The sequence below is a fragment of the Aplidium turbinatum genome, chromosome 17, assembly GCF_918807975.1.
Source record: "Aplidium turbinatum chromosome 17, kaAplTurb1.1, whole genome shotgun sequence".
Taxonomy (NCBI): Eukaryota; Metazoa; Chordata; class Ascidiacea; order Aplousobranchia; family Polyclinidae; genus Aplidium; species Aplidium turbinatum.
This window is the reverse complement of record NC_137488.1, coordinates 4008029-4032092: the sequence shown is the minus strand read 5'-3', so window position 1 is coordinate 4032092 and position 24064 is coordinate 4008029. Positions and strand designations below refer to the sequence as shown.

The window sequence follows — 24064 nt, the reverse complement described above, 5'->3', positions numbered from 1 at the left end:
TGACCGCATGTCATTCGTTCTTTTTCAGTCTAAACATTTTTGCTATAAATGTGCGTTGCTGATACGATCACCGACTGCGCGGCCAAATAGCGATAGCGTCTGCCCAAAATCCAAAAGGCCGTCAGTTCGACACCGCTCTAGAACACGCAGGTGTGTCTCTGCAAGACACGGAATGACGTGTCAAGTTCGAGCGACTGACTTGATAATTACACGTCCCTTGCTACTTCCTACGGTGATGTATCTGTATCGCAGTGTACTGAACTGTAAGTTGTTCTAATGGGAACAAAATACAATAGGATTATCATTATTACCATATGGGGTCTTTTGTTGATAAGAGTGATATTATAACTTTGATTTATCATCCCGCCAGTTGACAGCTTGTCTAGAATTAAAGTTAGATAGGCTTGTGCCACTACACGAGTTGGTTAGCAGCATGTTGATACCCGCTGTAACTTGTACAGTGATGTAACCAAGGTTTTTATGAGTTTTTTTTTCTATTTTAAGAAAACTGTTTAATTGTTTATACTAGCCATCATAATTGGATGATAACTTCCCAAGTCCAGTGGCTCGTAAGGCTTAGGGATCGCAACCACTAAAGCTCTTCTCCACATTTTTGGGGCTGTGAGGTGGTGCAAGCAGGAAGAAAGCAATCCACGTAACAAGGACTTGTAGGCAGAGCCAGCATGGAGTATAAGCTCAAGACAGGTGTTGTCTGGCCCTGGAGACTTGTGTGATTTCACTAGGCGGAGAGCGGTGCTGAACTCTTCTGGAGTGAAGTCTCCCTAATAGGCCACTTCTCAAGTTTTTTCAAAAAGTCTTGCTGGTTTGCTTATGGAAATTGTGACATCATAGGCAAATGTTGCGAGTTGTCAAAAACCTGATTTACGAAACTTTTCCCCACAAAATTTTTTTCAGTCGTGTTAAACTATGCCTTTTGATTGGTCAAAACACCCCATCTGTTGCAACGACCTGCAATTTACAAATATGTTACCGGGAGCAACTGACGTGATCCTCGTAGAAAAACTAAAGGGCCGGGAGCTTGGAAAAACCCGGAATTTTACCTAAGAGACTGACGCAGACGACACAAGACTCGCAATTGCAGTATTCTAATCTCGGCCACCTCTGGAACGTACATTGCAGCTTACAATCAAGGTTTTAAAAGGGGTTGATTAGTTTATTTACTACCTTGATAGTTTGAATCTTTTATTTTGCTTTGGTAATACCACGCGAACCTCAAAAAATGAAACTGCTTATCGGTGATCATGCCGATTGGTGGAAGGATGACACCGAAACAACACGATGTCGTAAATCTTTCTATTTGCATTGTGGAAATACTAATTATGCGATGGGTAAGTGTATTTCAGGCTGTAGTCGTGCTAACTATAGTTCCTCGTCTCTTATTATAGAGCAAACTGATATTAAAAACGTTATGTACTTTTAAGCGTGCGTTTGCTGGAGTGACATAATTATGTAGTCATAAAATACTCACGAGCTTTCATGATACATTACGTCCACATATTCCCACAAAAGCGTAGTTCGGTTGTGATGCTTGGGTTTATGACCTCGGTTTAAAACTGAAAACATTATGTGACTTCTTTTCCTTTCGTGACATTGGTAGTTTGTTGGTAGCAGACTTGCACAACTAGAATTTTGTAGTCTTTCGAAATTAGATTAGAATTATAATTAGAGTAATTTAAGCTTTTACAAATTAGACTAGGATTAAAATTAGAGCTACCCAAGTTTTCACAAATTAGAGTATAATTTAAACTAGATTAGAATTCGTTGGACGCAGTTGTCACATATCTTTAGTTGGATAAAAACGCCAATGTGGCAACTCGGGATTAAAGGGTCATTCCACCATCACAACGCCAAAACGACGTACGTCATAATCTACATTGTAACGTCAGTGAATTGATGAAATAATCGAATTTTTCATGACCTTGCTGCTCAAGGGATAGAATGACACTTTGATCTTGATCGTTTTTATTGCATTTTCTTTGTATAACGTTGATAAGAGCGCAGTATCCTTCCATTTTCCAAAAAATACTGTTGGACAAGCTAAAATTTTTAGCAAAACTGGAGATTGGATAAGAACTACAATTAGAGCAAACAAGTTTTTACCGAATTAGATTAGAATTACCGACATTTCGCTCTAATTTATCGAGTTAGACAACTAGAATTATCTAGTTGTCCAAGTCTGGTTGGTAGTGAATTGGATTATGACGGAAATGAAGTTACTTACCACGTGACAGCAACAAGTTGCGTTTAGAAAGCAAATTTCAGTGTCAGGTAACTTAGTTCGATTGTAATTTTTAAGCTCATGTTTTTACTTATTCCATCACAGCATGTGTTGTATATAACCATGAAGCGTTTCCAGCTGAAGTGTCAAATCAAAGACGTTTTAAAAAAATTGAAAATCTTGTAGTTACTTTATGCTCAACTTTTGTGTTTCTTACGGAGTCTACCGTATCTTATTTTGAGGAATACTGAACGATTTTTTTTGCTGCAAATCGTTTGAAGATACCAAAAGATTTAGTTTTCATTAAGACCAAACATTTTATTATGTTTAAAATTCTCGTGAACTGTGGAAAGTAGGCTGCTTGCTCTTTATCACGTTTCTTTTACAACACCTAAAAGTTGGGACAATAAATTTTAACCATTTAGTTCTTCCTCTTGCTTATGAGGCAACAATTCAGGCAACATCTCCCAATTGTTGCAACCAGTGAAATGTCTTCATATCAGGGTCCATGAGATCCACATGTTCTGCAGGTCGAAACACTGGACAGTGAACAGTGATTTAGCATGGAGCTCTGTGAGCTACAATTGCTGTCTCGGTTTGTTGTCATTTGCTTGATTGCGACAATCAGTTACCAGGGCTCACCACTAGGAGGTTGACAACTTGAGCACCAAACCTAACCCTAACCATTTAGTTGGTCTATGTATTAGCAATCTGTTTTTATAAATCAATTAAACTCATTAAAAAATTAGTTTCATTCTCTTTAACGTAACATGTTCAAGCTGGGGATTTCCCGTGCGTCTAAAACACTTCCAGATCATACTTTATGACAGGATGTGACGTCAGATCTAGCAAGGCGTTCGAAAGCGACTTTCTAGTATTTCCAAAAAGAAATTTCTGTTGTCATTTAATTAAGACTGCTTGAATCACGTCAGCAAAGATCACTATGTATTTGAATCTTAAAATCTAGTAAGCTTGCATAGTATAACAACTGCAATAAGTTAGAAAGCAAGGCCAGAAGAATACTAAAGTATTATTTCTTTGGAATTTAGTTTGACAAAGAAAACATGATTCCGCACGAATTTTGCTTTATTATGCTAATACAATGTCATTTTGAATACATTTTTCTCATTTGCAAGGGTGTTAAAAGGTAAAGAAAATTCATAAAAGAAGAAAGTGATTCTAAATTATACTATGTGCCTTCAATCACTTTCAATTTACCATTTTAGCGTTTTGAGTTTAGACAGTTTAAAACACAAAGTCACTTTTTTCAGCCCGTCAGGACATTTTGCAGTTCTTTCACGTTTTGTTTTTGTATTATACAGTATTAGTAATGTATATTGATAAATCGGTTTTATTCGCATTTAGAAGTAAGTTTTATTTTTATAAGCGCAACATGTTGTTTCAGCCCAGTAGTTGTTAACTTTTACAAGCATGCCGAATCCCCGCGATATTTCTAAAGTTTACGTCGAACTCTGATAAAACTATAGGCTTAATGATCAATTTGCATTTATTTTTTAAGATATAGGTTATGCAAAGTTCGTACCGTACTACGATACTTGACCACCAAGAATACACTTAATTTTATTTAAACGATACGTAGATTTTACCAAGTAACCTAATGCTTACCTTGACTTGCCTGTCGATAGATGAACTGAAAGTTCTTTATTGAAATGACAAAATGTACTGAACTCTCAACATTCTTCATCTGTTGCCTACTTGGTCAAAATAAGTTGCATTAATAGACCACAGAACGGTTTTCTACCTGTAGTGTAGGTTTGTATAGCCACTTAATCAGTTTTATGCAAAGTGTCAATTGGTCCAGGCGGAATATACTAGTCACTACTTTGACCTACAGCAGGCTAGACCTCTAGAGCAGGTTGCGAGTTGCGACCACAGCATCCCTGTCGTTTTTTACATTGATTTAAGGTCTGCAGGCATTCACTGATTTGCTGTCTGGGATATTGAACACAATGTGTGGTGCTTGGATTAGGTAAAGCATAAGACGCTCGCTTTCCAATCAAGCGGTCCTGGTTCGACTCCTAGCTTCAGTTTGTTGTTGGAGAAAAACACAGCTTACCTCTACTCAGAATGTAATCGATTGGGTAGGCATAGTTTCTTAAGAAAGGTGGCTGAGAGAATCTGGCAAACTTACTTTTGGCAGTGCTGAAGGTATAGCGCAACCATAATTTCATCTACCTACAGGCTACCCGATGCTTAGTAGCCTATTAAGCATGGCACCATCTTTTCTACATATGGCATATCGAAACGAAATTTCATGTTATGCTCTTATTGTGTACAGCTCAAGTTGCTTGCAAGTTATCGAAGTTGTGTTATTTAAGAACGACATGAGACGTTTCTTGAGGCCACTTTTCATGTATTTCCTTCTCCGCTTTACTTCCACTCAAGGTAAGAGCCAGCTGGCACGTGACGCACAACACAACTGACGTCATTTCAAGAAAATGACGTCATCACGACATGCACGAGAACGCTATTTTAGTATTTCAAAATCTATCTCTATAATAAGTGATTTCATATCGCCGAGATGAAAGTGTCAAGTTATTTTATACGTTACCCAGACATCCTGTGCTGATGGTATACTGTAGTACCGTAGGAGAATGCAACATTTTGGGGGTGCAAACAAAATTTGCCCAAATTTTGTCTTTCTAAATATACTTTTAAAAACGCAACAGTTTATAATTTGCTCAAATAACTGAATATTTTTGCCCAAATTTGCGACGTTTTGTTTTTGTAGCGGGGGTGCGAATGTCTTCTTGTACCCCCGTCTCCTACGGTAAAATTTCATCCTAAAAGATATTTAAAGAAGTTGTTCAGTCTCTCTTACATCCTCTCATACATCTCTCATACATGCTCATACTCTAAAATAGATTTTCAAGTCCTATGCCTAAACATCGCAAATATCTACTGTAAAAGCATATAAAAACATAATTAAACAACAATTACTATTAATACTACAAAAAGTGCTCAATGCCAAGCAAAAAAGCCAAGCAGAGCAATTACTGTACTTTCTAAAACCTCTAGAGCCTGTTTTATCTTAAAAGGGAGATCATCAGAACGTCATTTGAATAAGAACCTTCTGATGATCCCCATTTTAAGGTGAAACAGGCTGTAGAGGTTTTAGAAAGTAATAACTATATTTGATGTAAAAACGTAATTATGCGTAGTCCACAGATAGTCATACCTACTTTTATATGGTTTTCCTACCAAGGCAGATTGAAAAATGTCTTTTATCTTAGTTGAAGAGAAAAAATTAGTTTCAGGTAGATTGTGGTGATAACAGCCATATTTTTTGCTTTTCAAAAGGGAAAATTCTATTGTGTTTTTACAGAAATCTCTGCAAAGTGCCAAAAACACTATGTTGAACCTGTTACCGTATTTGTTGGGTGGTCACACAGAATCAGTTGCAACGTCTTGGAGTCTAGTTTATATAACTACATAGACTCTGACACAATACTTCAATCAATGGAGGAGAGTGAAAATATTGTTGTAAGATGAAGAAAAATTATTATGTTTTTTAAGAATTCAGTTTTTTTGAATTCTGAGTTTAGAAAATAAAATCATTTTATTTATTAAACATTATAAGCTGTTGCATTGTTCTTTAATTTATAATCGAAACACAACGAAGTAGCAAATGGCTTTTAACAATTGACTGCAAAAAATTGAACTAAGTTATAGGCTGGCCTAAGAAACTTAATACATATGCATGGAACATTTTGCACTCCCAACAAATGAAACATTAAGGTTGGTTTGATTTTTGAGTTTTTATCTTCGCTCTAACATGTTATTCATTCCTGGTAGTTTCGCATACTTGTAGAGACTTTTGACGCAGGGCCAGTTACCGAGATTGGCAGAGTGAAGTTTCTGATTGTTAAAGTGCTGTTGCTGGGGAATTATTCCATCCACTAGTTGCCGGTGATTGGAGAGCAGTCCTGAAATGCGTTGCTCAAGGGCACACCCCAAGAGCCGAACCAGCGCCGCGTGATCTTGAGTCGAGCGCTTAACCACTGAGCTAGCGGGGCGGTTTTGTTCTGCACATCAACCCAGACAGCAAAATCCGTCATTTTAACATTGATGATAAAATGACAGATTTGATGTCTGTTGCCTGGGTTAATGTGTAGACAATCAAGCAAATAGACTACGTTTTTGTATAAACTTTAATGACATATCTGATCCTCTGGCGATTTGAACGAATGATGAACAACATAAGAATGTTTTGTTTTTAGTTAAGTTGGGTCTGGACTCTGAATTCTACGAAAGATTCCGTTAGAAGAAAAGTTTCCCGGACTTTATCTGATCCCGATCTTTATCAAATCGGGTCCAGATAAAGTAGCAGTCTGGGAAACTATAATTTGGGAAAAAGTTTGATTAAATTTTCTTAAATTCTTTTTCTTTTAGTGTGAAATTTGGAACCAGACGGAGTTATTGTGGAACATCAGCATCGAAAACTACAATGACCTCACAAATAATTCAAGTCATAATTATTTGATTGAAGATGTACATGATGACAGGGCTTACAAATTCCAATTGGTTTTAAAGGTCAGTCTTTAATTTACCACAAGTAGGCTAAGCCTATAGGCTTTAAGGGATGTGTTTTAAGGGATTGTAGAAACCTTTTCTGAAAGTTTTGCTGACTAAATGAAAATGAGGATTGAGTCGCTCCATAACTCTGTTCAACTTGGTCTGCAACAACAACCAACTCTGTCCCAACAATACTTCTACTTAGTTTTGATTATTTTACTACTCAGTTTTTAGGCTACTGCGGTACATTGGTTCAGGCAATACGCGCCTTATAGCCTACTGCAAACCTTAACATTACTGAGTGTATATTAAATACCAGGGCCGTTGACAGGATTTCTCGGGCCCGGTACCAATTTATTTTCCGGCCCCTTTCATCGACAATGTTATGAATAGAAAGGTTGCTGTTAAAATGAGGATGACACATGCCGTTCAAAGTAGAAAATTAAGAGGAATAGATCAAACCCGATATGTCAAAAGCATGGTTGTTTAACAGATCTTGAACAATCTTAAAATTTCTCGAACCGCGAAACTTGCTATCTCTATTTAGCGATTGTTTTTTGAACTTTTATTTGTCACATGGCGCTAGAGTATTACTTTCCTATTCCATTGATGTTTCACTAGTCATTCTAGGCTCACCAGAAGACAATTTACAGCAAAGTTAGTGCAGACAGTCAGAAAGTTTTCAATTTGATTTGGGAAAGGTTGGGCCTAACTCAAACATTTGATGATTGCTGCGATTTGAAAAACGGTTTTGGTCTAATTTTTAGTCCAGAAATAGGGATAGCAATCTTCTTACCTGTGCCATTTCAGTTTTTGAGTTTAAACAAACATTAGCTTGTATATTTTGAAATTCGTGTTTCGGGTTAATATTATTCGTGGTTAAAGAAATATTCGTGGTTAGAGAAATCACTATACAGTAGCCTACTAGACTAAACTAAATTCTTATTGTACTGTTTGGTGGCTAAAGTGGCTATTTTAGCACCACAGAGCTGAAGTGGGCCCGGTACCCAGAAGGGGGCCCGGTACTTTACCATCTGACGGCTTAAGGGGCTGTTTTAACCTCGGATGGCAATTCCTTTAGATCTGATATATTAAGATCTTGATAATGTTTGAAGTCGCGGCAAATCTTTTAAATCCGGGCCCCTTAAATATTCCGGGCCCGGGTCCAAAAGTACCACCTAGACCCCCTGTCAACGCCCCTGTTAAATACACATTATCTTAAGCTTCAATTTATTTATTTGTTGTAGTTGCATTTAACGAGGTATAGTATAGAATGGAAGCAGGCTGTAATGCACATGCAATAAAATAGTTGGTATGCGAGGTTAACTATGGACCTATTCAAATAGAGTCGTACCACGACACCTGATACTTTATGAGATTTTATAATCTTTCTCTAAACAAATGTGCGTTTGTTCAAATGCTGTAAAACAATGATTGTCAAATTGTTTGTTAGTTTTTTAATATTTTGTTTTATTCTTTCAGCATGCTAAAAGTGACGCGTGCCTTTACGCTGAAGTCAATTTAAATCCTATCCCATTTGAAGAAGAAACATGCGAGCAATTTCTTGCAAAGCCAAGGAACAATAAATTTCCAGCAACTCTGATAGGTGACAACAAGATTTTATCATGCGCAGGTAAAAAAAAAATTGAAGAACATTTTATTCCTCAGTCCGGTCGCGTATCTGTTGTCTGTAGGTCGCTGCAACAAATGGGATATTTTGACCGGTAGACATTCATAGAACAAATTTTTCTATGAACCTGCTGGCTGCAGAATTGCGAGCCTTCTAGCACTCAGCCAGAGATTTGATTCTTGCTTTAAACTAAGTTTGATAATTACAGAAGAAAAAAGAATACTGGCAGGAGTGGGAGTCGAACCTACGCCGTCGAAATGACTATTCCCTAGTCGCATGACTGCAATCAGCTGATTTACACCTTGCCTTCTGATTGGTTAATAAACTTTATCCACTGCAACGATATGCAGATTGCAAATACCAATCCCGATCAACTATATTTTCAGTTTGAAAAAGTTGAAATGGATATGGTTTACATGCGTAAACTTAACATAATTGTATATACTTAAACACCCTTTAAAATATTACTCAGCCAGCGTAGTCCAACTTCTTTTCATTGCGGGACAAAACTTTTATTTTTTTTATCTTGCGGGCCTATGTTTTTAAAAAGCGATTCACAGGCTTACTGCTGAAAAATTATACATAGCCTATGGCATATAGTTACTACTCTCTAAAATCTCTACAGCTTGTTCACCCTAAAAGTGGGATCATCTTTAACTTTATCAACTTTAGATTTTAATTTTAGACAACAGAGTTGGTATCTACAAGAATTGTAGTTGTGGCCATGCGAAATTTGCGAACGCAAGCGTAAAAAGCCTCGTTTCCAAGTTGATTTCGATTTTTGGTTTTAATATTGTTCATTGCCGAAAACGTACATTTGCAAATGTATGTACTTCCAAACATCGAGTGGCCTACAGGTTCAGAACAGCATCTTTTAAAAGGGGAAACAAAAATTGAAGTGATATTGCTAGATTAAAGCAAAGCTGATTATCAGTTCGTGAACTTCGCGGGCCAATAAAACGGAGCTCGCGGCCTGCAGTTGGCCCACGCTGACTCAGACGATTAAATTTGAAACTAATGATTTGAAAAGTGCTTGGACAGCAGCAGCTAAAATCTTCTAAAATCCCCAAAACATATTAGCCTAAGTTAATATTTAAAATCATTGACCAGTATCCAAGTCATGCATTCGACGCTTGGGGTAGTTTATTCATTTCTTTTTTTTAGGCTGCCCGACTTTCCACACTGTTGTGAATTTTGGTTGATTTGGTTCTATTTGGTTGGCGGTGCCTTAGCCTACAGGTCTTTCAGGGAATTGTCATGTTTAAGTGGCTACCATGTAAAACACCTACAACCAAAAAGCAGAAAATTTAATATAATGTATTGTCTAAACAAGGTGTCATACCTAAGCTGGCTATAATTAGCAAAGGGCGTAATTCTGAAAAAAAAGTTTTCTCAAGAAAATTCTGCGTATTCCACTGACTAGAAGTCGACATGTGTTCATGTCATTTGAAATTTTAACAGTGCCTGCATCTTCATCTCTGGGGCAACCAGATGGAAGAGATGTAGACTTCATATGGACAAAAAATTGCTCTTCTCAAGAGGTTGAACTTCACTTAAACAAACCAACGGTAAGCTTTGTGGAAACTATTATGACGTAAATATTAGGCTACCTTGCAGCTCCGCAGGCTACAAAACAGTGATTGCGAGTTGTAACAGTTATTGGTGCGATGGCGCAGCGGATAAAGCGTTGGCTTTCCAATATTGCAAACATGGTTCGACTCTCGGCTTAATCTGATTGTTGAAAACATCGCTCACTTCTACCTAGGTTGTAATAAATTGGATAGGCATAATTGCTGCAGGAAAGGCGGCCGAGAGAAAGGAACTGGTATCCTCCTCTCATTTGTGCCGAAGGCTTAGTATAATAAAAACCTTATCTTCTCATATCCGACACTTGGAATAAAGTATGGTATACCACCTAGTACCTTTACCTTTTAGTTGTAACAAGTTGCGAGCTGAGTTTGTGACATAATACTTTTGTTCCGGTCTCAGATAGCCACTATCTGGCTCTGATCTAGTAGGGATGTGGTCAGATAAAGTGGCTGTCTGAGATTAATTTATTAATTTTTGAAATAGGGTAAATGCAAAAGAATGTTTCCTTGGTAGGTCACACTCAGTTATGAATTTTACATTACACCACATTACTTTTCAATTCGACCCAAATACATCAATGGGTATTGTTTGAAACATAACATCACTTCAAACTTTTGTGATTTTGAAATATTGTAAAAACATTGATATACTATTGTTTGAATTGTTTGTTTGTTCATCTTTATCCTGCATTGCGGGAAAGCGGACTTGAGCGCTATGCGTCGGTGTACGCCTTCCGACGTACACCTGACCCACGCTGCAGCCGACGGCAATGTCTGTTTCCGGTTGTCTACTCTATTTATGACTTAAATTTGGTACTACCCATTACTCGAAATCGATCACTGGGTAGAGGCAATTATCGTAAAGTTTCTTGCCCAGAGAAACAACAGCAAGTGCGGGTGGCTGGAGTCGAACATGCAGGCTCTCGACTGCGAGCCCAACGCGCTAACCACTCGGCCATTGCTGCATGTGTAATTGTGTATTCATCTACAGCATTTCCAAACCATTATTTGAATTTAAAAAACTAAATTCTTGTTTCAGCTCATGTTACGATCTATCACTTACGACCAAGCAGGGCGATACGTATGTTCAGCTAGGTCCAAATCCACTGGCCTCGTCAGACACCTTTCAGTTACTGACATTTGCGTACTACGTAAGTAAGCTGCCGTAGTATAGACGTTGGACAATCAAGCATTTCGTAAAAAATAAAATGATTGAATTTACATGCACTGTTTTATGCATATCCTTCAAAACAAAATTAACTTTGATAATTCTAGAAATTTGAAGAAAATGAATAGCAGAATAGGTTTCAACTGGTTAAGACTGATTGAAAAAGTTTACCCAATAAGATGAAATTCACACTAAAATTGATTCTTCATACAACTTAGCATTTGATTGTAAAATAACCTCTGTGCAGGCAGTTGTTGTTGCCTGAACAACAGTTTGTGCAAAGTTGACACATTACAATAACATGCAGTGTTGCCATTATATTTTCTACAATTATAAAATTATACGTTTACAGCTGCGGTTAAGTTTTCTAGCGTCACGCTGAATTGTCATGAAACTGCAGTTGTAGCAAGAGAAAACAAAGACGCTACATTTCACTGCAGTGGAAGCTTTGGAGGAGCACTCCCAAAGCGATATGATTTTGCTTACACAACTCCAAAGGTAATGCTTAGCGGACCGATGGGACATATGTGTCCCATGAAATTAGCCGACTACCCCCCCAGTTAACTTCAAAAAATTTGCCACTGCTGATACCCTAACGTAGTATTGGATATATATGCTTAATTTTAGGATAGACATCCTTTTTTAATTTTTTTTTGCCTAGGTGCTGTTTATATGACACATGAAGGGTAAACAAACAATTTCTACATAAATATTTTTAGGGGAAAATTAATGGTCCTCAAAGGGAGTCTTAATTATTTCAGCAATGCAAACTTGTCGTGGCCGTATTAAAGAAATTCTAGCTTATTTGTATAACTACAGTTGCCGTGCTTATCTTTGCATATTTACTGTAGCCTACATGAAAATGTATATCTGATTACATTCAATTACAATAAATCCAACTTTATACTTATTACTAACGATTCTTCTTTTGGCAGAGTCCGCACAATTTCAAGAAATGTCGAGAGTCCTTGTTGCCAAACTTAAAAGTCCAATGCATAATGTGAGTTAAATAAAAAGTTAAACACAGAGAATTAAAATTAAATTGGTGAAGCTCTGAAGGCTATATTGTAAATAGCCTACTTCCAATCTTTTACCAAAACTCGGTCGAAAAAAGAAGTTGATATTTTATATTTGGTAAAGGGATTGCATTTTTCCAATTTTAAGCACTTTGTTAAACTTCCGAATTAGGAGAAAACTTTCATGGTCCATTTATCTTTCAGACAACCTCCTCCCAAATGCGTCTTGTATTCCCCGAGTCAAATTGAGATACGTGACTCGATAGGCATCCAACTGGTAATCAGGTAAGAGACAATCATATGCTTTCATCTGTATTCTTAGATTGCATTGGATGGGTCATTTTTTTCTAGTATAGGCCTACTATCAATATGCATACAATAATTATAATCATGTATAATATTTTCTACATTATTTTTTCTTGGAATGTAGCATCCGTGTCTACCTGCATTTGTTCCGTAGCCTACCATTCTTGCTCTTTAGGTTACGTTATAGCGATTGGGTTTTCTTGCTTCTGCTTTTCCTGGGGCCCTGCTGTGTTTCTGCATATTGCATCTGTGTTCTTGCAACCTAACTATTGTGAAACAAACAAAAATCAAACAATACTGAACTTGGTCAAAGATCTATCAATTGCTTGCTTCAAGAGCTTGTACTGTGACAGTTAAGGCCACATCGCTGATAAAACGTGATCATACGAAAGATGTTTTTATAATTTAAGTACTATCCCACACAGCAAATCAACGTTAATCAACGTTGAAAAAAATTGAGTATTTTCTCTTTGGAATACTAATTCATTTTTTTTATACTAGAGACGTCAGCTCCGACGCAGATGATTTTGGGAATTACACACTTCTCCTAACAGCTGATGGATTCGATCGAAGGATTCAATTGATGCTGAAGAAAGACAAAGTTACAAAATTAACAAATCAGGCAGTGGTGACAGGATCGGCTATAGCGGTTGTGTGTGTGCTTCTATTGGTGCTCTGCATGGCTTTGTACAACGCAATGTACATTAGAGTCATGTACAAAAGATATTTCGGAAATTACGAAACAGGTGAGCAATTTCTTGACTGAATGTTGGATATTCCAGAAGCAGCAACGATCCGACTATAAAGTATTTTTGATACTGTGAATATTTCTTGATGGGACTAGAAAAGATTGATTGAATCTTTTCCTCGGACTGGGAAAGCTTCTTGCAGAGCTCAATCCTGGCAGTTTTGCATACTTATAGAGGCTTTGAATCACTGACGTTGGCCGGTTACCGAGATTGACAGAGTGAAGCTTCCGATTGTTGAAGAATTATTGTCGGTGAATTATTGCATCCACCAGGTGCCGCTGAATGGAGAGCCGTCCTAAAAGTGCCTTACTCAAGAGCACACCCCCAGAGCTGAACCAGCGTCGCTTGATCTTGCAGTTTCTTTGTTTAAATAGTCAGACGCTTAACCAACTGAGCTATAGGGCGGACTAATAAATCTAAATATAAAAGTAAGTTTTCACAGTTTAATAGGCCACGCTCGCTGTTCGCTGAATCTGTTGTTATAGGTTACTTGTCCGCTGTATTTTTGTAACATCACGGCTTCATAATATTTATACATTGTAAAACGTTCAAGTACTGACAGTGTTTTCTTTCAGATACAGTGAATTAAAAGCGCTGCCAGGGCTTCCTAAACTATAAGTCGCGACCTCGAACGAATTCGCAATTCGTAATTTTAATGTCGCCATGCAAATTATAAATAGCCATACAGCGGATGGTTTACGTTATAATCTGCCCACTAAGGAATCTCATAGGAAATTATTTTTTGAAATGAGGTCGCGCAATAAAAGATTTGTAGTACGAGAAGCCCTGCATTAATTTGTCTCTCTAGGCTAGGAATTGAAGTAACCGAACATCGGCTTAGCATAATTATTTATTTGAAGATGACAAACTGTACGGCGCATTCGTCGTGTACAACTTTTCGCAAGACATTGATAAGTTTTCTCAAGAGAGTGTAAAAGCTTCCATGCCGATGGTCCGACGAAAGCTGGAGGAGATGGGTTATGCGGTGTACGACGAAAAACGGGACGGTTACCACACAGACTGTAAGAAAGTTTTCTATGAACAGAATTCATGTGCATGCTATTACCTTTGAAATGCAGGAGAAAATATTTTGATGACATTTTTATTTTTTAATTATTTGCAATGCATTTAGTAATCTTCTTCTTCTTCGTTTGAACCTTCTTCGCCCCTCCAGGGGTCGAGGGGCTTTGCCTTTTACCACCCTTGGGCAGTGGCGGCAACGCGGTCTAGATGTTTGGGCAAGGTGTTGAGCAGCCACTGAATTGATTCGTCATCCAGTTCACGCAGACCACGCACACCATTTGGCGATGGTAGATGGTGCAGTTACAGTTGGCGTGGTCTGAGATTTGTTCCTCCTTGCCACACTCACAGATCGCGGATAGAGCCATCCCCCATTTTATAATGACCATTGACCAACCAGTAGGCTATATCCACAATGGACGAGCGTAAAACGCTTTACTGGAAAACTGAGGGTAGGCTAGACCTCACAACTATGCATAAAACATATTACGTGCTGATGAAAGACTATGAGATGAGAAAACTATGAGATGAGAAACTATAAAGACAATGACACCGCAGCCTACTTTCTTAAAGATGCAATGCCAATAAAAAATTTATGACAGACATGGACTAAAATAATTTCCTTTTGAAATCAAATGTAAGAATGATATTTCAGTTTGTAAAGACAAAGCATTTAATCTATTAATAACATCAACTATAGCTTTCGGTGTATAAATTTTTGTATTTTTGCAGCAAGGGCGGAAAATCTTCGCACTTCCGTAGCTAAAAGTCATCGAGTGATTATTTTGTTGACGACAGATTTCATAAGAGACGGATGGAGCATGTTGGCTTTCCATAAGGTATTGAAGCCAATGCATTGTGTCATGCAAAGTTTAAGTTTTATCAAATACTACTAATTTTCCCGCACTAGGTAGCCTTACTGCAGGTTACCGTGTAGCAGCTTAGGATGACTTGAGATGTTGTTCAAGGAAAAACGTGGTACGGTAGCTAAATAAACTCTCATTCTCGACACTTTTGATAACAATTCTAAACTTTGATTTAAAATGTACTCCGGCTTCGTGTGAGCTGCTCAGTGTTATGTAAGTTTGGCGGCCTAGGTCTCCTTAGAAAAAGACCACAGCTTTCAATTTTTTTTTCAAAATGTTAACTATTTTATAATATTAAATGTGTTAACCCTGTTAATTTTTACTTGCTGTGTATAGTGCGATGTATAGTTAAACAGTCGATGTTAACTGCGAAGACCTTCAATAAGACATAGTGGAGGCTTGTCAAAATGTCATATAGCCTACGGTTTACCTGAAAACGTCTCTTGGTTTGGTTTTGATTGTTTATCCTCATACTGACACAGCTTTTGATAGGTTATTCCTGATAGTTACCGAGTTACTACATACCGAGAGTGAAAGAGTAAAGTTTCCGAATATTACCGGGGAATTATTCCATCCACTAGGTGTCGCTGAATGGAGAGCAGTCCTACAAATGCGTTGCTCAAGCGCACACCTCGAGAGCCGAAGCCGAACCAGCTTCGCTTGGTCTTGAGTCGGTTGTGTAGCCACTGAGCTAACGGGGCAGGTCTATTAACAAAAAGCTTTGGAAGTCTACTTAAAATCATCTTTTTTTTCAGTTCAGTTCAGTTGTTTTTATTTCTGACCATCATATCATATCGTTGACCATCATATCGTCGCATAAACACTTGCCACTTCTAATTTGATATATAATTGCAAATTAGATGGCTGAAATTTACCTTAAAAATTAGTCGGCTGCTTGCAAGAACAAAACAGTGAAGACTATATGAGGTGAAAAGTGATTCAAATCCCGTTCCGCTAAACACAACTGGTCGAAGGAATGCAAGCAAAAAGCTTGTGCAAAAAGCAAAAAAGCAAGCAAAAAGCTTATGACTGGTGCCTTTTTGTTTTTTCTCGAAATTTTACTAAGATTTTAATGTTTTATAAAGGGATTTGAGGAAACGATACAAACTGGATCAAAAATAATATTTATTTTACCACCTGGAATGAAAGAATATTTGAAGCAGCACCAAAGCACAAATGATGAGTGTCGGTTGATACAAAGGGCGGTAAAGGTAAACATTTGGTTTTCCTTACTCATTTGTTTCAATGCCGTCTTGTATGCAATACGCTAGGCTCAACCTATTCCCAATTAAATGCACAATTTTACGAGGTCCGGCTAAAAAGAAACGAGACTGGTGAATTTTAAAGTTTATTAAAACCCATAGCAAGTGAAGTTCACTTTGAATACGAAGTGCAACTCTAATGTGACCTCTTACGGTCACCTTCAAAATATTCGCCATTGGTTTCCACGCACTTTGTCATTCTTCTTGACCATGCCCTGAAGCATTCTTCAAATTCCCTTTTTTCTATGGATTTGATTTGATGTGTGCCATCACGTTAGTTTTGATATCATCAACCCCTTCAAAGCGTGTTCCATTGATTATCCCTTCAATTTTGGAAACAGAAAAAAATCACAAGGAGCAGGGTATGGAGAGTAAGGTGGATGGTGCAATGTGGTGATTTGCTTGGAGACCAAAAATTGCTTCACCATGAGGGATGTATGAGCAGGTGCAGTGTCATGGTGCATTGTCAATGCCCAACTTTTCTACCAAAATGCTTCGGACTGTTTCTTTGTCAAGTCCAAGTTCGCCAGCCATAATTCGAATAGTGAGCCGGCGGTCACTGCGAACCAACTGACGAACCTTTTCGATGTTTGCATCTGTCTTGGAAGTGGAAGGCCTTCCTGATTTGGGATCATCCTCCACATCCTCCCTGCCCTCCACAAATCGCATGTGCCATTCAAACACTCTTGCTCTCGACATGCAAGAATCACCATAAGCCTCACGCAGCATCTTCAAAGTCTCTGTTGCTGTTTTTCCAAGTTTAACACAAAATTTGATGTTGATTCTTTGTTCAGTTGCCATTTTGCAAAATTGAAGACAAAATCACTTTATTCAATAAAAAAGTTTAATGGAGATTGTTAACAGATACTTTACCACCTTCACTTAATTCTCCCTAAAAACAAACGCAACAATGTCATGGTGACAACACATCTGTCGAACACTCAACAGATGTTATGAAACTCTGTGAAAGCATTGATTCGAGTGAGACTTTTCTATCAAGCAATCTGTGGCATCAGCCTCGTTTCTTTTTAGCCGGACCTCGTACAGTGAATCAAATGACTAGGTATTGGCATCATGTTTTGATTAACTGCCTAGGTTAAGGTTCAGCTTTGCGATTCTGATCAGCTGCCTGCTGAGGCAAAGCGCGTTACAGGGCACAAATGTTTCCAAATATGTTGGCTATCTAATCTTTGCTTTAACTACGTATTTGTAACGACGCTCAAAATAAAAAATATTAAGAGACTTTTTCCAGCTGATCTCAGCTTCAAACTAATTGATAGCCCACATTGTTGCCATTTAAATTCAGGCCACTAAGGCACTAGGCTTGAAACTTGTTTGACACTTCATCAGTTTATACGTTTTGAGCCAGGGTAAGTTAATTATAACCTGAAAAAAATGCAAGCCATTGTAGATTTCACTAAGCGCTTAAAACGCTGGTTGATGATGGGGAGCTTTGTCCTTAGACTGAGAAAGCCATTTGAAAGCTTTCCAGAGAGCCACTTTATCTGGCCCAGATCTGGTCAGAACCGTACCCAATCTGGTAAAGATCTGAACCAGGTAAAGTGGCTGTCTGGGTTTATTTTGGCAGTTTGGCATAACTTAGCCTACTTCACAGTGTAGATTCAAACGATAAAAGTTCCCGCGCTTTTCAAAGCAAGCAGCAAAAATTTCTCTCTCCAGGCCCAAATCAAAAAATGGACTCATAAAAATAATTAAGGCCTGGAGAAAAACTAATTCTAGAAAAACCAAGAAGAAAATTTGATTGTAGTCATATCAACACCAAAACTATCAAAATCAACCAGGAAGTTGCAGAGATAATTAAACTTGAAAAGACCTTCAGTTAGGCTAGCTAAGAAGTCAGCAGTCATTGTTTGTTTGTTTTTTTGCATTTACGAAGATAATCACAGCTGCCAGTAAAATCCTCAAGTTTAGAAGACAAAGTAAGTTAAAAGGACTCATTTTTGACTTTCTTACATTTTCTAAACCCAGCCATTATTTTTCACCCAACCGTTACTAATAACCTTCAACCCAACCAAGACCAATTTCAGCACAAGCTCAACCATCAACACCAAAGAGGTTAATTTATTGGAAACAAATCAAATTTCAGAAGAAAAAAAGATCAAATCTGGACAGTTTATTGTACGCTACCACTCCATTTTTTGTTTAATTTTAGTTTGTTATTCTATTAATTTGTAGTTCTACACAATTTTGAAGTACAGTAATCAGATTCAGCTAGGTCAAGACTGACTAATATTTTTCCCCTAAGTTTCATCCTTTGTGACGTAATAATAATATTTTTGAAATCTTCACCTTCCGAACTCGTATTTTTTTTTCTCGTACTGTATTTTACAATTCGTATTCCGACATTGATCGATATCATAAACCGACTAACTTAGGCTACGTCTACGTAAGTATATCCATTATCCTCGCCAGTCTTAATTCTCTTTTTAAGCTGCATATTTTAATCAGGTCATTTTAACACAATTCATTTGATTCTATATCACTGCTTGACGGAATTTTGCCCTGAGTTACCTCTCATCAACTAAAGTACCGTAATTTAATTTAGTTTCAAATTAAAATTATTACTTAGTCAATTTCCAAAATCCTTGCTAAATTAAATATTTCATAACGCAATAATAGTGTTTTGTTTATTTTCTAAAGTGTTTCTTACACCACTTAAACCAGACTTGTTATTTGTTCTTTTTCGGTGCTTGTTGGTCACCGTCCTATTTCGTCACACATAAGTGAATTCTTTGATTATCCTGACTACAAGTTATAAATGCAGGTGTTGGTGATTTTGCTTTTAATCTGTTTTGTTGCAAAGTCATTTTGTAATCTTTCGTGTCCTGCGTTATTGGTTTTGTATTCATCTGTTGGTCATACTTTGTTTGTGGCAATGTCTGCGGATTGTAAAAATTTTTATTCAAAAAACTCCTTCTCTTTAACTAACAATATTAATAGGAACCAGCTATCGATTTTACATGTAAACATGAGAAGCCTAGTTGGCAACTTTGAAAAATTAGAATCACTGCTTGTCGAAATGCAAGAAGCACCGGACCTTATTGCTGTGTCAGAAACCTGGCTGAATGAAAATCGATTGCATTTTGTTAGCTTGCAAGGCTATAATTTTGTCCACTTTAATAACAAACAAACTGATGCTAAAATACAAGCAGGTGGTGTCGGGCTATACGTAAGCAGTTCAATAAAGTATAATCAAATTAATAATTTAAGTCTAAACTTACAGGAATGTGAAGATCTCTGGGTGGATATTACTTTATCAAACAATAGACAGTGCACAGTTGGTGTAGTATACAGGCATCCCAAAAATAAGTTAATTGAGTTTCAAACCAAATTCTGTGAGTGCATTGATTCGTTAAATAATTTAAAAAAACAATATTACATTTGTGGTGATTTTAATATTGATATGTTAGCAAAGACAAAAAATTCTGCTGTAAAAAATTACTGTGATGCGTTTCTCTCTTTAGGCTGCAATCAATTAGTACAATCCCCAACCCGTGTAACTTCCACAAGTTCAACTTTAATCGATCATGTATACAGCAACGACCAATCAAATAAAATTCAATGCCATGTTCTTATTCACGATGTTTCTGACCACTTTCCTATTGTAGTTGTGATAAACTCTGTAAAACCAAAACAAGAAAAATATACACAAAAAGTAAGGAACATGAAAAACTTTGTTGCTGATGAATTCGTTTGTGATCTGGAAAATAGCTTGACCAACCAATACACAGAAAGGAATGATTCAGTTCATAGCAAATTTAATCATTTCATCGACACTTTTAATGACACTTTAAACAAGCATGCACCTTTACGATTGTTGTCTCGAAGAGAAAGAAAACTCAAGACCAAACCATGGCTAACAAAAGGAATTTTGAACTCCATCAAAACTAAAAACAGACTATATCACTTAAAAATAAAAGACCCAACAAACACTTCTGCACAAGCAACATACAAAAAGTACAGAAATGTACTTACTCATACCAAAGAGCAAGCAAAACAAATGCATTACAGTTTTCTTATTACGCAAAGCAAGCACAACACTGGAAAAATATGGAAAACCATAAATGACATCATCAAGTACAAACATAAGCACACAGCTCACATACCAGAAGAAATAATTAGCACTGACAATGAAAAAATATCTGACCCTGCACAAATAAGTAACTGTTTTAATGATTATTTCACAGAAATTGGTCCTTCTATGGCATCTAAAATCCCTCTACCGTCTCCTGGCTCATTATTGAAATTGCAAAGTGTCCCATTCTCCTTTTTCCTAAAACCTGTCAATCAAGAAGAAGTATTAAAACATCTTAATAATCTTTCTGTCTCTAAAAGTACAGGACATGATGGAATACCTATGAGATTTGTCAAACTATCCTCACCAATAATCGCCCCTTTCCTCACCAACTTATTCAATGAGTGTATCGATAAAGGTGTATATCCTGATGTACTAAAGGTCGCTCAAGTTACCCCAATCTTCAAAAGTGGCTCCAGGAAAAATTGTTCCAACTATAGGCCCATATCACTATTGTCCCCCTTCACCAAAATATTCGAAAAATGCCTGTATGAACAAATGTACAATTATCTAACAAAAAAAGACCTGATCACACCACATCAGTATGGATTTAGACCACAATATTCCACTTCGTTAGCTGTGTCAAACGTTTGTGATAACATCTTAACTAACCTAGATAATAAAGATACAACTTGCTCTGTATTTCTTGATTTAGCTAAAGCCTTCGACACAGTTGATCACACTATTCTCATACAGAAACTGCAAACATACGGTTTTCGGGGCCTTCCATTACAATTGTTAAAAAGCTATATCAGCAATCGTCTACAGCACACGGTCGTCAATGGAATCTCTTCAAACTCAAGACAGGTTACCTGCGGTGTGCCCCAAGGATCGACATTGGGACCCCTTCTTTTCTTACTCTATATAAATGACTTACCAAATTCAACAAACATGAATGTTAAACTATTTGCTGACGACACCAATCTTACGATGAGCGACAAATGTGAAATAAATTTGCAGAACAATGTGAATGCCGAAATGCAAAAAGTTTACAACTGGTTGAAGCTTAATAGATTATCATTAAATTTCTCAAAAACTGAATACATGCTAATAACAAATAAAAAACACATAAAAAATTTTAACATTAACATTGGTAACACAAGCATTCAACAAAAAGATCAAATAAAATACCTTGGCGTTTACATAGATAACAAATTAACATGGAAATATCACATAGATAAAATTTGCGGAAAAGTAGCAAAAGGTTCATGGGCGTTGCTTAAACTCAGAAATTATGTCAACACAGACACTTTAAAAGATGTGTATCACGCTTTGATTTACTGTCATTTGCAATATTGTATTTCAAGCTGGGGAAAGGCCTGTGACAATGCACTGGATCCGTTAATAAAATTACAAAAAAAGGTTATAAGAATAATTACGAAACAAAATTACTATGCTCACACTAATTTTTTATTTTTCAAAATGAACATCTTGAAACTAAAAGACATACATAACATTGAAATAAAAAAACATATGTACAAAGTTCATATGAATGAGTATCCGTCTACGTATTGTGATTTATTTACAAATGCTTCATCTATTCATCAGCATAACACAAGATATCAAACAGGCAACAATTATTTTATAAACAGATCAAACACAGAATTTGGCAAGAAGTCCATGCAGGTATTGGGACCAATGCTCTGGTCAGAGGTTCCAAGTAGGCTAAAAAACTTATCATTTCATTGTTTCAAAAAAGAGATCAAAACGTTAATTTTACAAAGCTACAGTGCATCGTAAGTGATATGTTATGGAAACCAACTTGTCAGTTGCTTCGGAAACTTTATTATTCTCTGCTTGCTTCATGGAATTTTGTGTTTTGGCCTACGTTATCATCAATATGTTGTTTTTTTGTGCGTATGCTGTTGTTGAAGCGCGGGAACGTTTCAATTATTATTTTTCTCTTGTAAGCTTATTTTAAATGGCAAAATCGTAATTTCCGTAGGGTGGCAATTGACTAGTAGACCGTATGGTCGTCTCGTTGTCTCCCTGTCGGTATGGAAATTTGTGTAACTTTTGTACTGTGTATTTTGCATATTTCAAACATGTACCTATGTTCCTGTTACTGACAAATAAAACATTGATTGATTGATTGATTATAGCCTGATGCTGCGGGTTCTTTTTGGCAATATCAAATTACACTAGCTTTCGGAACACAGTTCCCTAGTCATGTGTTATGACGTCATCAGGCTATAACAGATCGTTTGAATCTACACTGTTGGTCACGGCGGTAAACCATAATCTCTTCGTGGGAAAATTGTAACGTAAGATTCCGGAATCCGTTCGTCTGTATGTAATGACCGAAAAACAAACACTCTTTTGAAACGTCTTTTCAAAAAGTGTATTCCTGTAAAATTAGCCCGCGGCTATCGAAAATGGGACGCAACACCGTACGCCTCTAAAAACTTGTCACTGCAATACAAACTACTTAGATAAAGACGGATTTTTCGTCCAGCTGACAAGCACTAAGCAAACAGTTAAATATTTGACCAACTTTCGAATCAACAATTTTAAAATGACGAGAATAGATTTCAATATCTCATACTCACGTACGCAGTTACTGTGACGTCATAGTGAAACATTGTGAAGTAATTCTCAACAGGTGTGATACAAGTCTTACGAACGATGGTGCAATCTTGGCTCATTTTTAGGAAAAATTCCATGACGTAAGATTCAGTAGACCTGAACGGTTTTATATGACGTTTGATTTGTATAGAGATTGGCCGTAACAACTGTGAAGTAAGCAACGATCATGCTGCTAAAAGCGAAACTCATTCAACTACATAACTTAGCCTACTTGTAACCAATGAATGAAGGCCTGGTAATTAAGACTGTCAAAGTTAAGTTTTCGCTTGCTGCTTATGCATTAGCCTACTCCATCCATTGAGTTCTGCTAAATTGACAGCTTTCTCGAAAATGCATCGGTCAAGCGCATATCCTGAGTGTTCAACCAGCAGGTTATTGTTTAATATTGTTTTTTGTACAAAATTGTTCACAAAGTTATTCAACAATGGCTTTTACTATTGCAGCGGGTGACATGCGAGCATAGCTTGCTTATTTACTTTTAAACTATTTATAGATTTGCAGAATAATCCTTTTTTAAAAACGTTTGTTATTGCAAAAGCTCGTGGTTCTGATTGAAATCTTACAGTGTTTGCAAAACTTTATATAGCTCAACTACTCCATCCAGTGGTCTACGAAAAAGTTTAATGAGAAGAAATTTTCATTGAAGTTGGAAGATGCAATGCCAAAGCTGAGAACTTCAAAGATGAACAAAAATCAAAAGAACAAACAATTACAAAACGCATCGAATAATATCTCTTTGAGTTTGAGTATTTAAAATTTTAACGAAGTTATTTATGATTTTCTTAAAGTGAATGTATCTCAACACTCATAAATAGCGCACTGAAAGATGTTTAAGTTCGATAATTTTTATCAATTGTGTTGAGATAAGCAGCTTGAAAAGTGCTGAGTGTGATGTTGGATATCTGGGGAACGCCATCCACAAATTGATAATAATTTGTTTGGTCACAATAAATACAGCAAATTATTTTAATTCTTGAATCACTTAACCGATTTCTCCCTTT

The 24064-nt window shown here is 36.9% G+C and overlaps 1 protein-coding gene across 1 annotated transcript; it reads left to right on the top strand.

The window, feature by feature from the left end:
- The first annotated feature begins 4600 nt into the window (after positions 1-4600).
- LOC145786960 (uncharacterized) lies at positions 4601-23892 on the top strand. Its single transcript, XM_082598709.1, has 14 exons — positions 4601-4645; positions 5586-5743; positions 6653-6793; positions 8258-8408; positions 9867-9973; positions 11034-11145; positions 11515-11660; positions 12098-12162; positions 12383-12463; positions 12986-13230; positions 14094-14255; positions 14986-15092; positions 16205-16330; positions 23650-23892. Exons 1-14 carry the CDS (start codon positions 4612-4614, stop codon positions 23815-23817), a joined length of 1803 nt encoding a protein of 600 aa, XP_082454835.1. The 5' UTR covers positions 4601-4611; the 3' UTR covers positions 23818-23892.
- Positions 23893-24064: the final 172 nt, after the last annotated feature.

Coding starts and splice junctions, on each gene's coding strand:
- LOC145786960 (XM_082598709.1), top strand. CDS start 4,612: ATGTATTTCCTTCTCCGCTTTACTTCCACTCAAG. Junction 11,661..12,097: donor TTGCTTACACAACTCCAAAG/GTAATGCTTAGC, acceptor TTCTTTTGGCAG/AGTCCGCACAATTTCAAGAA. Junction 16,331..23,649: donor TGATACAAAGGGCGGTAAAG/GTAAACATTTGG, acceptor AACTTTATATAG/CTCAACTACTCCATCCAGTG.